Below are 15,325 nucleotides of genomic sequence, written 5' to 3' on the forward strand. Positions count from 1 at the left end.
TCGGTTCGCTTTCGACTGCGGCAAGTTTTATCGCCCATTAAATGGGCAGACGCACAGTGGAGTGAACAGCTGTTGTATGATTTCCAAGCCGAGATTAGCTGGGAAAGTACTTAGGCCTTGCAGTTTCCCAACACACCACTTTAAGCTTCACAATTTGATGAGGAACAGTAACCAACTTAGAACTACTATCCATCAGTCTCATCAAATCAGAAGTTAATATTGAGTCACTGACTACATTCTAGCGATAAAAAAAACTAGTTACTCTCAGACTTGCGTACTATAACGCATTAGATAATATAAGGCTATCACCTAGTTATAAATCTAGCTCTGCACATCAGTCATTGAAGCGAAAAGTGCAATAATGGCTTTTAAGACTTACTGTGAACATGACAGTCCGATTTTTAAGCTGCCTCTCCTTTTCAGGGCCCCACAATCAATGACTGATGATTTCTCATTGATATTGGCGATGACGTCAAGTTTCTCGCCTTTGTAGATCTGGAATCCCTCTTTTTTGCTGATAACAAATTATCTAGCAAAGTGTTTATAAGACAGACTGCGCAGCCTTAATGGTTATCTCTTGCAATCATATGGGTTCACTTCTTAAACAGTAGAACACATAACACTTCAACGGATATTCCTCTTATCTCCAAACGAAAGGTAAGGCAATCTGGGCTATTAATTTAATCATAAGTCTCGGCCATGTTCCACTCGAGACACTTCCAAAAAACAATAATATTGCGCACTAAATGTGGGCGTCATAAACGAAACATTTAAATACTCAGCCGACAATTCAAAAGTTCTGTTAAGTCATTATGTGTTTTATTATTGGAATCAAAAAATGATACATACAAAGTGGAATAAATAAAAGAACTGATTTCGTTGCTAGCTTGGTGTGGAATCTATTGATTAATAAGTTTATTAATATTGGATATAGTGTATGTGGCTTTTTTGCTGGTCTATGTAATTAGCTTCTATGCATATGCTTTTCCCTTTCTATCCTCAAAATCTTCTACTTTGCCGTTCTCGTCGCTCTAGACGTACAAATAGTGAATAAAAGTATATATAATATTATATAGTGTGAACAAATTGGGATTACAATACATCATATATAAGCATAAATATAAAATATGGAAAAAACATGAAAAATATATATAAAGTGATAAGACCGAAAATGAAAACATAAATACAAAATATTGTTTCACGAATAAACTTAGAATTAATACATTTTTTTTTACCTTTTTTAGTTTTCTACTTTTTTTTTACATTTTCGTTCGATTTTTTCGATATAGTTTAATATAGTAATTTGCGATCAGGCTCTTAACGTTGCTGGCCATAATTGAAAGTCTACCAAAAATGAAGCCGCTCCGAAGACAATTTCAAAACGATTTTCGACTACAAGAACACGAAGACTCAAAAAGGATTGTTTTGCTTTTCACTGAACACATTGGGGTCAATATGTCATTGGATCTACGGTAAGCTAATAAAAGTTATTTGCGGATACTACGAACAGAATATTGTTGGATTGCTGCTGATATTACTTCTTCTTCGTTGTCGTTTCTGTTGCGAAAATCGTCCCCTTGCCAACGAACTACTCCTCGATGCTGTAGAGGAAGTAGTGATTCTCGTTGTCGTTAATGGCAGTCGGTGGTGCCTGCGGTGCCTTCCTAGACAGGGGCTCGAAGCCCATGAACAGGAATGCCTCGATGAGGCGAGCCCGCTCCGGCTGATCCTTGCGCATGACCATAACGATGCCGTCCACCTCCAGCTTTTCCTCGGCGAACTCCAAAAGCGAGATGAAGGTCTGCTTGGAGCCGGCCGGAGGAAGATCCTTCGGCAGAGCGACATACAACAAGTTGTTGACTGGGTTCAAAATCGTGTTCCAATTGGTGTACTGGTCCTCGGTCACATGCAGCTTGATGGTAATCTGCACCGGCTGGTCGTGCTGCAAGATCAGGCGTAGCACTTCCTGGCAGTCATCGTCCGAGCACAGCGAGTGGATGTCGGGCTGCGACTCCAAATCGGAGCAATCCGACTGGGAGGACGACAACGACGACGCCCGGGAGCTGGCCTGGTAGAGGCTGCCGCCAGCCGAATCGACCGAAGACTTACGGCTGTAGCCTACGAAAAATATCATGTTTTAGGATAATAGCCTTTACATGGATCATTTTTACTCACCCGCTAAGAGCGATGCCCTATCGTGATCTGTTCTGTGGTGGACAGGGACATCAGGACCACCACAGAGGCCCTACGCCGAGAGAGATGCGGTAGGAATCCGAGGACATGGTCGTGGCGCAAGACGAAGTCGAGATGGTGCGGAGCTTGCCATCGGCAATTCCGCTGTCATTAAACTCTCTTCTAACGAAGCCACTACTAAACACTGGGTCGCTGTGGAAATAGGAATTGGTTATATAGTCAGAAACCCATATCGAACTGGGAAGTGCCTGCTCGATTTTGTAGCGCCCCTCCAACTGCTTGAAAGTTTATATTTTCGTTAAATAAAAAACATATGTGTGATGAATACTTGCATATTGGAATAAAGATTTTCTTTTCCATTAAACAAATGTAGCAATAGGAATATTTAAAAAAGACTAAATATACATTTATTATGATGAATTGATAGATTTTAAAAACGCCAAATTTTCACAAATATTTACCACAACATGATGTAGAGTAAAACTCAATTGGTGGGTGAACGTCGCAATAGCTGCTAACAAACTGATGGCCACGAAGGCAGAACAAAAGGCTTATCAGCCATTAAATTATTTCCCCTTTATGACGTTACCAAATTGCAGTTGTTTATTTTAAAGCGATTAGATACGCGCGCGTCTCATCGGAAACCCGATAAGCTGCGCCCGATAGTCACGCAGCGAATGCAGCCCTGCTCTCACGCGCCAATTTCACCACAAGATGGCCACCGGCAGCTGTCAAAGCGGGAGCACACATACAGACAGACACTCGGCGTAAACGTTTGCCCAAAGAAAAGCGGAGAAAAAATTTTGCGGCTCGTAGGAAAAACAGTGAAAAATCTATAGTAAATCAACACGAACAGACAACACAATATAGAACCAATCAAACATGTCGATCGGAGTTCCCATTAAAGTTCTGCACGAGGCCGAGGGGCACATAATCACTTGCGAAACGATTACCGGCGAGGTGTACCGCGGCAAACTAATCGAGGCGGAGGACAACATGAATTGCCAGATGACCCAGATCACGGTGACCTACCGCGACGGACGCACCGCCAACCTGGAGAACGTCTACATCCGCGGCTCCAAGATCCGATTCCTCATACTGCCCGACATGCTGAAAAATGCCCCGATGTTCAAGAAGCAGACGGGCAAGGGACTTGGTGGGACGGCGGGACGGGGCAAGGCGGCCATTCTGCGCGCACAGGGTGAGTCGGGCACTTTGGCCCACACAAACACACACTCTGCACGACAGTCTTTAAAAACATAAAAATATTTTATGCGTTTTATGCGCTCTTCCGAAAAAGCTTAAAGAAATTGCCTTTTAACTAGAAGTTTAACGCAGTTAAGTAAAACATTTCCTATCCCAATCTCTAAAACCACATATTAAATTTTCTTTAGTCGTTAACAAAGTAAAGTTGAGTTTTTTTTTAAACCAATATATTTTTAAACATATTTGCTACAAAAATATAATAATGCAGGTTTTAGTTTTTCTGTAAGTGAGATGGTTAGTTCTAGTTAATTAATTACTTTCAAAGTCTTAGATGCAAATTTTAGGTAATGTTAAATAAGAAACGAAAGCAGTAAGTTTGTGTCGACATTTGTTTTTAAGAAGTAAAAGCTAAAAAAAATATTAGAGCCAGGTGAATTGAGATTAGAAAATAATTGTATGTTGCAGTGTGTGTGATGCCCTCAGCCAACTACAAATATTAATAACGAAATTCCCTTTACAGCTCGTGGCAGAGGAAGAGGAGGACCTCCTGGCGGCGGAAGGGGCACTGGTGGACCACCAGGAGCTCCGGGCGGCAGCGGCGGACGCGGAGCATGGCAGGGAGGACCCACCGGCGGTCGAGGACGCGGCGGCCTGTAGGAACTGCCTACCGAACAACGCATTTCTATTCTCTAAGTTGCGGGCACTATATTATTAGCGGGCGGGTCGAACTTCTCCGGATATTTTGTAAAGTATTTATCAGGCAGAGAAGCCAAGAATACAAAGAAATTTGAATTTGAAAACGCAGACTGTTTGTTGTCAAAGCAATCACCTGAAAGGTGGGAAGGATTAGGCACCATAACCAGAGGACGCTCACAAGTTTGGCCTAAAATTAAGCACATCAATTCGATATAATCTAATCGTCGCCTTTCGAATGTTATACAAAGAGAGCAATTCCATGACAGTATTACAATCGGTATTAACTTGACTGTCGACGGATAGCTCTCTTCATTTCACAATTCGTGGAGGATCTGAAAGCGAATAGCTGGAGCGCTAGCACCACAGGACAGACAGGACAAAAGGTTACGCCAGACGAACTGGAAGTGGAACTGGGTTTAGTGGTTTGGTTAGTCAGCCTCATAGTGCATCGTCGAATATTATACAAAGAGAGCAATTCCATGACAGTGATATTAAATGGTTTCTGGACTGTCGACGGACAGCTCTCTTTATTCACTTATTCGCATATGTATTCGATTCGATTAGACTCGTTCTAGGTGTTAATCAGACATTCAATGAGGACGGCACAAAAATACAGATACCTCTACTATAAACGCTTTCTGTATATCGTATGTATCTACATACATTTGTGTATTGTTTGCCGGCAGACTTTGTGTGAAATATGCCAGGCATTTTGTTATTCTGCTTGCTGTGTTGGTGTTTTTCCTTTCTGCCAAGCCAATTAAATCAACAAACTGCGCACTTGGCAGAGCATTGTGAATTGAGCGAAATAGAGGCCTGAATGGGAACAGTGACCACCAGATGGATGCATGTACATATGTACATAGTTCAATGCTTAATGGATGCAATTTATGTGTTTGCCTGGGCTGGGGGCAAGTAATAATTCCCCGAATCGATGGCACGTGCAAGCCAATTAAAAATGCTTTCGCAATTAATAAAAGGAAAAGGGGCTCTGCTGACGTACCACAAGAGGTTCTGGTTCTCGTTTTCTTTCTGGCTATGGCCCTGGCTATCTGGCTGCGCCACCACATCGCTCGACGTCGTCATGGCCAAGTTAAATATTTAGTCTCCGGTTTAGATTTATCACAGCTGCAGTCTACTATCTGCCTTCTGGTATGTGCTCCTTATCTATCACAGATTGCGTTGCTTTCGGTCCTTCGGCGGGGCTTGGAACTCACATCGAAAAGATGTGATGCGATTGGATATGTATCTGTAGTGTTGTAGCCTGGTTTCTGTGCCTCTCCGCCACTGGCGATATGGAGATTGCTCGCTGATCTGTGAGGTGCTGTGCTTTGGGCGTTTGTCTGGCGACTGACGACATCCAAACGGTGGCGGCATCATTTATCTGATCAAGTAGCAGCGACTAGGAGGCCCCACGATATATCTACATTCGTACATACATATGTATGTAGCTGCATACCCTTAGTTATATCCGAGAGATATACAAATATTCCGGAGAGTACGGGTACAGTCGACCGGTCAGAAGATATGGATCTGAATTGGGATGAGGGGTGACTCAGAGCCCAAGGTTAAATGGAGCCTCGTGCTGCACACAAAATATGGGTGAATTGCTAAACAAAAAAGGCGCAAATAACTATAAGTAAAAATGCCGGCAGGCGCAGCATTTGTATTTGCAATGGGCAAACAAAACAAACGGAGAGAGCTCTGGCTATAAATATCCATAAACATTAATATACAAAGTCTAAGAAATATTAGTTTTTTGCGCTAATTCAGTCGAAAACCCGACCACATTTTTTTGGCTACACGTGTCTGCCGTTGTTTTCGTACCAAATGTACCAAAACAAACGGCTAACATATATTAGCGATAACTGCCATAAATAAAAATATATAGCTGGGCTTAATATAAGCAGGGGCTAAGAAGGTAAAAAGGGATAGAAATCAACGTGACGACCTATCTTTATTGTTAATATGAATTAATATGAATATGTACATATAAATAGATCTGTACATATGTAAACGAACAGCTGAGGTCATTCAATAACTACAAACGAATATCAATAAAAAGTGGCATCTATCGACATAAACTGGACTTTATAATTGCTGGCTTGCTTTGATTGAAAATCTTTCAATATGTTTCAGTCCAATCAAATAACAAACCTTATTAGGAGATCAATCAACCAGGTAAAAGGCTTTATAAACCAAATTAGGTATTATTCACAGGGGTTTTCCATAGAATATTTATACAGATTTAAAACAAAAAGTACTCATGTTATGATGTATGATAATGTAGTTAAATAGAATAAAATTAACTTATCTATTTTTGTGCCCTGAAATGTGCCAGAAAAACGTGTATAGTACCGTTACCATATTTTTGTATGCAATCGTTTGTACTTAAGCTTATCTTTCATCGTTGATCACGTGTCGTCGACTTGATACATACAAGCGATAAGTAAGAAACTACCCTAATTAATGGGTAAAAGATAAGTCTTTAAAGGGAAATCCATGTATTAAGCTTTTCAACTGTCTCTGAAACTGCAATGCAGCTCAGTTGAAGTAAAAGAGGCAAAGCAGATCTTTGTAGATCTCCATCCATGTTAGATCTAGATAGGAAAAGTAGCCGATAAGAGCACGTTATTGGTGCGCTTGTGTAATCAACATCTAAACTGGTCGTTCTGCTTGGACAAATATTGGGGGATCAGGTACAATCTTTCGACAGTGGAAAAACAATCGTAAAAGACGAAGTGTACTAAGCAAACAGCAAGCAGGATGGTTAGACAAAAGCAAGATGTCATAAAGCACACACGGGCACTGGAAATTGTTATATGGTATTACCAGAACAATAGGCGAGATAAGTGATAAGATCTTGTGAGGTTCCGTAAGATAAGATAAGAGGGAATGAAGGGTAGAAGCTGGGAAAGGAGACCACAGAAGCTGCTAGAAACACATGCCGATGACCCAATATCGCTCCTCTACATATACATATGCAAGCACATATATCCATCCCTCTTTCGCCTATCCACAACAATGCGAAACTGCAATGGCGAGTGGAATTTTCCCTTGTTTACAGCGGTTATTCTTGTGTGCGTGCTTTTGTGTTTGTTGTTGTATGACATAATGAAAGCCGCCCAAGATGCAAGCCCAGAAAAAAATGAAGAGCTTGAAAGGCTAGAAAATCGATTTGAAATAATAAGTAACATAAGAAATACCGGTTATTACCGAGAACCTCTCCAATTGGATTGCATAAAGCGAAATTGCCAAATGCCATTTCCCATGGAAAAGAAACAGGTAAACAAAGAATAGAGAAAACACATACATACACACACACACAAACACACACATGTAGATATACAGATGTTATGGGTTCTCCAATTGGACGGGGGTTCAAACTGTAAATAAATGAGGGGCCACGGCGTTGCCAGATGCGCAAACATGTTGGTTGCGCTAATTAATTAATAAACATGGCCTGCAAACAGAAGTATTAATAAAGCATTAATGCAAGCGGATTAACGTTATTTATTTGTGTTTATAATCAGAAAAAGTACTAAAGCAGCGCAAAGCAAGTGGCAACGCTGCGGGCGGCCATCTTGAACAGAAGCCAAAATAGTAAATAAATAAAGCATAATAAAGTAAAAAATTAAATTTCATAGTCTCGGTTGAAATCAATTATTTACTTTACTTACGAAACGTGCCACCACACATATGTACATGGCCACAATTTCCATTATTTATTTCCGTCATGCTCTTTGTTTTTGCCTCTGTGTGCGTCACAGATGACTTTACAGTATAAAAAAAAAAGCATACTGACCCACACAGCTGCACTTGGTTAGATGTGTGGGTATGTGCGTCTGCGTACGTGAGAAAATCAACCAACACCGTTACCCGATTTATTAGCAGGTTACACTTAAACTATTGCACTACAAACCATTACAACCAAGCCTACTTGCCACCAATTGGAATGGAATGGAGTCGTGAACTCCCTCGCACTATTTTCATTTCTCTTATTTTTTTTTTTTCATCGCACTACAAAATCGACTTTGCACTTTATCTCGTCGTGTATGGCAACCAATTTGGATACCATTACTTACAGTTTATTATTCATATTGGATGGCATTTTCACACTTAATGGTTGCAACTTAACGCACTGAGAAGAAATCGAGTCGAACGAAAGTTAACTTTTGTGGTAAAACTTTGATTGGGGTGCAAACCTCCCAGCAATCTGTGATCTGATGTAGTCAAAGGTTGGTATAAAACTGAGGAAAATACCGCCGTGCCATTCATTTTATAGGTTTTTCTTCGACTTTTTTTAGGGCATCTTACCTCGCGGCGTTTGGTCACACTAGTTGCAATGACGGAACACAAGCTAGGGATGGACACTATCAAATGTTACATATTTGTAGAATTTGTTACAGTTTATATACACGCTCCTTTTCTGTTTAACAAATCACTTAGGATGTCATTAACTTTGAATTTTCATATATTTTATGTGTCAAAATCTGAAATAGTAAATTCTTACAGACATGTATCTGTATCGATATAACTATGGTCTTTCTCCCATCCCTAGCCACAAAGCGTTTGGTCAAATTTAGGATCTGTCGTTCGTTCGTTCGTTGGAATAAAATAAACTCGGGAATTAAATCTTGGAAAAACGTGCGAATCCGTCATCCTTTTAACTAAAAAACCATGAGCGCCTTTCCCGGTACGTTCGCGTTCGACGAATATGGTCGGCCTTTCATAATTCTTCGCGATCAGGAGCGCCAAAAGCGCATCACAGGAACAGATGCCATAAAGGTAAATGAAACCGCGATTTACCACCTCCTGGCGGTGGATTCCGCATCATGAACGAGCTGATTAGGAACAGATTCGCAGGCAAATGTCCTTCCTCAAATTGTTGTGCTCAATGAGTCTCAGGAGTGACGCATCGTCTGTGGAACATTCCAGATGTTCTAAAAAGCCGGTTTTAAATAGACTGTCTGCTGTTAATATCCTATAATACGCTAGGATTATCATTCTTAAATAGTGAGCTATTCCTCCAAAAAAGCTTTCATTCTTCAGTTGCACTGATAAACAATGCATTTGGAAAAACCAATTTGTCTGGCCGATTTTGAGGTTAAAACGCCGCCCAGATGTTTTTCTTTCATTGCCGGCTGAGTCACGCGCACTGCGAAAAGTTTGGAAGAAAAGCCACTGAAATGCCCAAAAAGACCAACACTTCCATCTGCTGTAGATTCTTATGCTCTTCTATGAAACTTATTGTGAATGTTTATTCTAGACTTCCTTAAGTCAATGGAATATTCTGGAATCCAATTAGAAATATCATTTAAGTTAAAGTTGATTTAAACTTAAAATTTAAGAACATGTGCCACACTGATTATAAGTAATTGTAATATGATGTACCCTAAGTAGTTGCTAATTTATCAATTTTTCCTCCTATAGACGCACATTATGGCCGCCCGCCAGATCGCGTCCACCCTGAAGACCTCGCTGGGTCCCAAGGGTCTGGACAAGATCATGGTCAGCCCCGACGGCGATGTGACTGTGACCAACGACGGTGCCACCATCATGAAGCTGATGGAGGTTGACCACGAGATCGCCAAGCTGATGGTGCAGCTGTCGCAGTCGCAGGACGACGAGATCGGAGACGGAACCACCGGCGTTGTTGTTCTGGCCGGAGCACTCTTGGAGCAGGCCGAGGGACTGATCGACAGGGGCATTCATCCCATTCGCATCGCCGATGGCTTCGAATTGGCCGCCCAGTGCGCCATCAAGCAGCTGGACGCGATCGCCCAACCCTTCCCCGTGGACCCAAAGAACAAGGAGCCACTGATCCAGATCGCCATGACCACGCTGGGCAGCAAGATCGTGAACAAGTGCCACCGTCAGATGGCCGAGATGGCTGTGGATGCCGTGCTGAATGTGGCCGACATCGAGAAGAAGGACGTGAACTTCGAGCTCATCAAGATCGAGACCAAGGTGGGCGGTCGCATGGAGGACTCTATGCTGGTGAAGGGTGTTATCGTGGACAAGACCCTTAGCCATTCCCAGATGCCCAAGGAGCTGAGGAACGTCAAGCTGGCCATCCTCACCTGCCCGTTTGAGCCCCCGAAGCCAAAGACCAAGCATAAGCTCGATGTTACCTCCGCGGAGGACTACAGGGCCCTGCGCGAGTACGAGCAGGAGAAGTTTACCCAGATGGTCAAGCAGGTTAAGGACGCCGGCGCCACCCTTGCCATCTGCCAGTGGGGCTTCGATGACGAGGCCAACCACCTGTTGCTTCAGCAGGAGCTGCCCGCCGTGCGCTGGGTTGGCGGTCCGGAGATCGAGCTGATTGCCATCGCCACCGGTGGACGCATCGTGCCGCGTTTCGAGGAGCTCACACCTGAGAAACTGGGTGTTGCCGGACTCGTTCGCGAAATGGGTAAGTTTTCATTTTATAGTAGCATATAATTTACATAACGTATGAACCATTTCTAAATGACTTCTTCTTGCAGCATTCGGCACATCCAAGGACAAGATGCTGGTCATCGAGGAGTGCAAGAACTCCAAGGCTGTGACCATCTTCTTGCGAGGAGGTAACGCCATGATCATTGCGGAGGCTAAGCGATCGATTCACGACGCCATCTGCGTGGTGCGTTCTCTTGTAAAGGACTCGCGTATTGTTTACGGTGGAGGAGCTGCCGAGATTAGCTGCTCGTTGGCTGTGGCCAAGGAGGCCGACCAACTGTCCACACTGGAGCAGTACGCCTTCCGCGCCTTCTCCGTGGCCCTGGAGAGCATTCCGCTGGCCCTGGCGGAGAACAGCGGCCTGCATCCCATCGAGACGTTGTCGGAGCTGAAGGCCAGACAGGTGGCCGAGAAGAAGGCCAGCTTGGGCGTGGACTGCATGCTGTCGGGTGATTCGGACATGAAGAGCCACAACGTGGTGGAGTCGCTGCACTCGAAGAAGCAGCAGATTCTGCTCTCCACGCAGCTCGTCAAGATGATACTCAAGATCGACGACGTGCGCTCCAAGAACGAGGGCGGCATGTAACGCCCGCCTTAGCACCACACATCAGATCTAGTTTCAGATTCACATCCTCTCGCTTCGCTATCTCTTCACGAACAACACCCGCGTTAAGCCTCATCTCTCTGTACATCTGTATTAATTGTTTAATTTTATTAATCCACAAGTTCTTTGGAAAAGAAGAAAATTACATTAAACAAGGGGCTATCCCTGTTCAAATACACTAAAACGAAACTAAGACATCGACTAGACTTTCTTGCCATTGATGGTGGCCAGTTGTTTGCGATTGATTTGATCAAAGAAGAGTAATCCCGCCGAGCGTTCCACGCTCTCTGGCGGCACCTGGAACACGCTGATGGGAGTATCGTTACTGATCACCTGGTTGGGCATCACGTAGGACTCCATGTGGAGCTTGTGGTCCGCGGATTCGCTCACAATAACCTTGTAGAAGTGGGTGGGAACAGCCACAGTGTTAGCGCCGATGACCTCGTACTTAACATACGTTTTTCCGTCGTCCTCCTTGTGCGGTAGGTACAATGGACCCGTGCAGACGTACACATTGGAGAAGGTCTTGGTCAGTCGACGCACGTGTGCCTCCAGAGTGTTCCAGGCATCCCGGTTGAAGCCCTGGCCCACCTGTGGCGCCATATTCGACAGGTAGAAGGTTTCGTCGCAGTGCTTTTGGTGCAGTCGGTGATTTCCAGCGGCGGCCATGTGCCCGCGATCATAGCCCGATCGTCGGTAGTCCGTATTTTGTGACCTAAAGAACGGATGGATGCTCTCGTCCTGCTTGAAATCGCACTTCGACCTGTCCACGGCATCGTTCTTGGCCACCGACTCTGCTGTTAGGTGCTCGAACACCCAGTGGGGCACTCGGTTCCTCCTATCGTAGGACAGCACGTAGTCCGAGTGGGAGCGCACGTGATCGAGTCCCGGAAAACCGTACTTCATGATCTGACCGATCCGCGACGGAGTTGCCGCCAGGCTAACATTGCTCTCTTGGGCGGGAATCAAACTGGCAGCCGAAACTGTTCCAAAGGTGGGTAGACCAGGCAGTCGCGGAAGGCCACTAGTTGAGCCATCGTGCCGGCGTTCGCGCTCCAATTGGGTGCCCAGGTAAAAAGCGCCCAGGGCGGTGGCACCCAGGGCTAATACGCCACCAACTCGTGGAGCACTCATCTTAGCAGTTTTATTTATAAATCTGGACAAAAAGGCCAGATAACGGACCGCTATTGCACAATTCAGGTACTTTAGTGTGGCCAAACTTGAAAGTGGTCAAACGAAGTACAGTGACAGACATAAGTATTTGCAGAGTATGGGAAATGGTGGTACTTAACATTTCCAAATAGATTGGCCTCCTGAAGAGCCAATCCTCCGTGCTGGCCGCAAAGCAGAGCATCCGGAACTGACCAACGAGAAGCTCGTCCACCATGAGAAACGGATGCACCTCGAACTGCAGGATGTTGTCCTAATTCAAAATTCCCTCTTCCGTGACCAGAGCTCCCTTCGTGCCTATGAGCTCCTACTATTATCGAACTCATTTGCAGTTTCTATTTCATCAAAGTTATTGGATGTTGTTATGAACGAAATGTGACCAACAAATTCTTATTTTACAATTTTATTGCTCTCCAAGCTTAGCTTAGATTAAATATTTAACCTGGTATAATTAAATTTAAACTGAGTTGTGTTTGGAAATATACTTACAAGCTTCTGAGCTTCAGAGTAATGTAGACACAAAAACTCACACGATATACCAAAACCTTCCAAACACCCAAACTAAAACCAGACATTCTTATCTTAAACCAAAGACAAAGATATGTGCATATTGTGTGTGTGTATAATCTGAAGAAGGGGCTTTTTATTTCGCTAAAGATCCGCGTGGAATCGTAAATTACAAGTAATCTCTTTCCGTTTCCTGGGCCACCTGCCACTCTCTAGGATCCCACGATGATGTTGTTGATGGGAATGTGGATCAGCTTGACGAAGAACCCGATGAAGCCCATGATGGCGAAGCCCACGGCGGTGGCGATGGCGATTTTCTGGAATTCCTTGCGGTCGGGCTTCGTGCAGCGCTTCACCAGGCGGATCGAGTCCTTGGCGAAGGCGCGTCCGGGTTCGGCGAATTTAACAACCTTGTCCATTGTGTATTTATGTGTACTTAACCAAGAATTTTCAATAAAGTGAATTGATATTTATTTTGCTGCCGTGTCGTTTCTTGCAGTGTTACCAAGCTGCCCAACTCAAAAAGTACTAAAAGTGAACGCTTTCCCCATGAGTTGTTTCTACATTCTTTTTATTTGTTATAAAAATGAAAGTACTAGCATTTTTGAATACATTTTTTGTTTAATTTTAAGTGAAACTCATTCTATTAATCATTAATAGTAAGTAAATCATTTCACAAATCAATTAAACATTTTTATAGCTTTCAGTGCTGGTCACACTACCGCGAACAGCAGTAGAATTGCAATAAATATGTAATTTTTTTGCGATACAAAAATGGAGGAGTCGCCTTACCTGCACAGCCCCTACCAGGTGGCCATTATCGCCACCGACCTGCACCATGAGGACACTATAATCCAAGCAGCCCAGTCCCTGGACTGTCTACACAAAACCATAAACTCGATTTTCGAGCGAATCGATGCCCGCTTGGCGAGAAATGGTTCAAAGGTTGAGGACATAAACAATCGTGTGAAGCGCGCCCAGGCGAAAATCGATGCGCTCGTTGGCTCCAAGCGGGCCATCCAGATCTTTGCACCCGCCCGCTTTCCGGGCAGTGACGTCTTGGCACCGCTGCCAGCCACCTTTCCACAGGTGGCAGCCAATCCCCTGATGGAGCAGCAGGTGGACCAACAGCCGCAACGGCCGTACAGCAGCCACAGTCCCGCGGAGCAGATTCAGGATGATGCGGACATCTTTTTTCACGTACGTAGCGACCGGGAACAGGAATCGCCATTGGTTGCCGAGCGGAAGATAACCAATCGGACCGCCGGCCTGGGAAGCCTTCCTGCGGGCTTGGTGCGCTCCGTACCCTCGCTAATGCGATTTAACACCAATGAGTTCGCCTACGGAGAGGATCTGAATGCCTGGAAGCGAGCGCTACCGCCGCAAAATGCTCGACGCGTTGCCAGTCAGTCCGCGCAACTCACAGCCGAGAACCAGCTGGCTCCGGCACCCCATTCGCTGGCCCATGGCACCACCAAACTGGCGACTCCAGCTGGTGACCTGCGCTATAATCCTGCTGCCTTGGCTGCACCCGCCATTGATGTTCCGCTGGACCTGCCCGACCTACCCGGCATAGCGAATGACCTGCAGTATGAGCCCGTAGAGGAACAGACACCAATAGCCCCTTCCCAGCAGTTCGGTGATTTACCGGAGCTGCCCGACTTGGGCCTTGAGGAGCAGGTAATCACAGTGCAAGCCATCGCGGCACGGACGCACATTCCGGGGCCTGCGCGTAAGAAGAGTCTGGGGCAGTGTCCATCGCCAGTTACGGTGGCATCACCACCGCCTCCTCCGCCACCACCACCGCCGCCACCACCTCCTCCGCCAACGCAGACGACGGGAATTCCATCACCGCCACCCTTTCCCACCAAAGGAGCAGTGAAACCGCTCTCCCCATCACTATCAACACCTCTTAATATGCCGCCTCCGCCTCCAGCTACTGAAGATCCGCGATCTGAGCTTATGGCTGCCATAAGAAACGCAGGGGGAGTGCACGGCGGTCGTTTGCGGTCGCCTGCGGCTGCTCCGCTCGACGTGGTGGACAACACTCGATCTAAGGCGGGGGCCGCTGCCACGGGGGATCTGATGGCAGACCTGCACAACAAGCTTATGCTTCGACGGAAGGGAATTTCTGGGAGCCAAAATCCCGTGGAGGCCACTGCTGGCAATCCCCTGATGCAGCAACTCTCCCGCGTTATTCCGCCGCCGGTGCAGCCCCGCAAGGGATCTCAGTCCAGCGATGAAGCACTTTCCGAGGATGACGAGGATGGGTGGAACTAGTGAATGCAGGAGCAATAGGAATCAATCTCGTTTGTTTAGCTTTAGCACCGACTTATGTGCCTTGTCTGGCTTAAAGCACTAGCTTCTCTAGCTTAAAGCATACCAATCTTTAGAACGAATTCAAAATTCTGTGCCCAAGCGAGCATGCCAAATTAGATCAAAGTCAACCAGTTGAATAAAAATAATAGCCGAACAATGTGCAATTTTTTATTAAAAACATGAACTGAC

The 15,325-nt window shown here is 45.1% G+C and overlaps 6 protein-coding genes across 6 annotated transcripts; 3 read left to right on the forward strand and 3 right to left on the reverse strand.

Moving 5' to 3' along the window:
* Window positions 1–1,230: 1,230 nt before the first annotated feature.
* Window positions 1,231–5,371, reverse strand: LOC6546895 (ornithine decarboxylase antizyme). Its single transcript, XM_001975940.3, is given in 4 exon segments — window positions 1,231–2,118; window positions 2,176–2,227; window positions 2,229–2,385; window positions 5,099–5,371. Coding segments are annotated over 4 exon segments (822 nt in total). The 5' UTR covers window positions 5,182–5,371; the 3' UTR covers window positions 1,231–1,588.
* On the forward strand, window positions 2,897–4,203 carry LOC6546898 (small nuclear ribonucleoprotein Sm D3). Its single transcript, XM_001975941.3, has 2 exons — window positions 2,897–3,394; window positions 3,920–4,203. The coding sequence occupies exons 1-2, from the start codon at window positions 3,076–3,078 to the stop codon at window positions 4,054–4,056; spliced, it is 456 nt and encodes a 151-aa protein (XP_001975977.1). The 5' UTR covers window positions 2,897–3,075; the 3' UTR covers window positions 4,057–4,203.
* Window positions 5,372–8,631: 3,260 nt separating the features above from the next.
* On the forward strand, window positions 8,632–11,333 carry LOC6546894 (T-complex protein 1 subunit epsilon). The gene is made up of 3 exons (XM_001975939.3): window positions 8,632–8,883; window positions 9,529–10,510; window positions 10,584–11,333. Exons 1-3 carry the CDS (start codon window positions 8,776–8,778, stop codon window positions 11,120–11,122), a joined length of 1,629 nt encoding a protein of 542 aa, XP_001975975.1. The 5' UTR covers window positions 8,632–8,775; the 3' UTR covers window positions 11,123–11,333.
* On the reverse strand, window positions 11,236–12,384 carry LOC6546893 (endonuclease G, mitochondrial). Its single transcript, XM_001975938.3, has one exon. The coding sequence runs from the start codon at window positions 12,272–12,274 to the stop codon at window positions 11,342–11,344; it is 933 nt and encodes a 310-aa protein (XP_001975974.1). The 5' UTR covers window positions 12,275–12,384; the 3' UTR covers window positions 11,236–11,341.
* Window positions 12,385–12,918: 534 nt separating this feature from the next.
* Window positions 12,919–13,358, reverse strand: LOC6546892 (protein transport protein Sec61 gamma-1 subunit). The gene has a single exon (XM_001975937.3). It carries the CDS (start codon window positions 13,234–13,236, stop codon window positions 13,030–13,032), a length of 207 nt encoding a protein of 68 aa, XP_001975973.1. The 5' UTR covers window positions 13,237–13,358; the 3' UTR covers window positions 12,919–13,029.
* Window positions 13,359–13,519: 161 nt separating this feature from the next.
* Window positions 13,520–15,293, forward strand: LOC6546891 (WASH complex subunit 1). The gene has a single exon (XM_001975936.3). The coding sequence runs from the start codon at window positions 13,592–13,594 to the stop codon at window positions 15,095–15,097; it is 1,506 nt and encodes a 501-aa protein (XP_001975972.1). The 5' UTR covers window positions 13,520–13,591; the 3' UTR covers window positions 15,098–15,293.
* The last annotated feature ends 32 nt before the right edge of the window (window positions 15,294–15,325 follow it).

This window comes from Drosophila erecta, unplaced genomic scaffold, assembly GCF_003286155.1.
Source record: "Drosophila erecta strain 14021-0224.00,06,07 unplaced genomic scaffold, DereRS2 tig00000092-arrow-pilon, whole genome shotgun sequence".
In the NCBI taxonomy this organism is placed as follows: Eukaryota; Metazoa; Arthropoda; class Insecta; order Diptera; family Drosophilidae; genus Drosophila; species Drosophila erecta.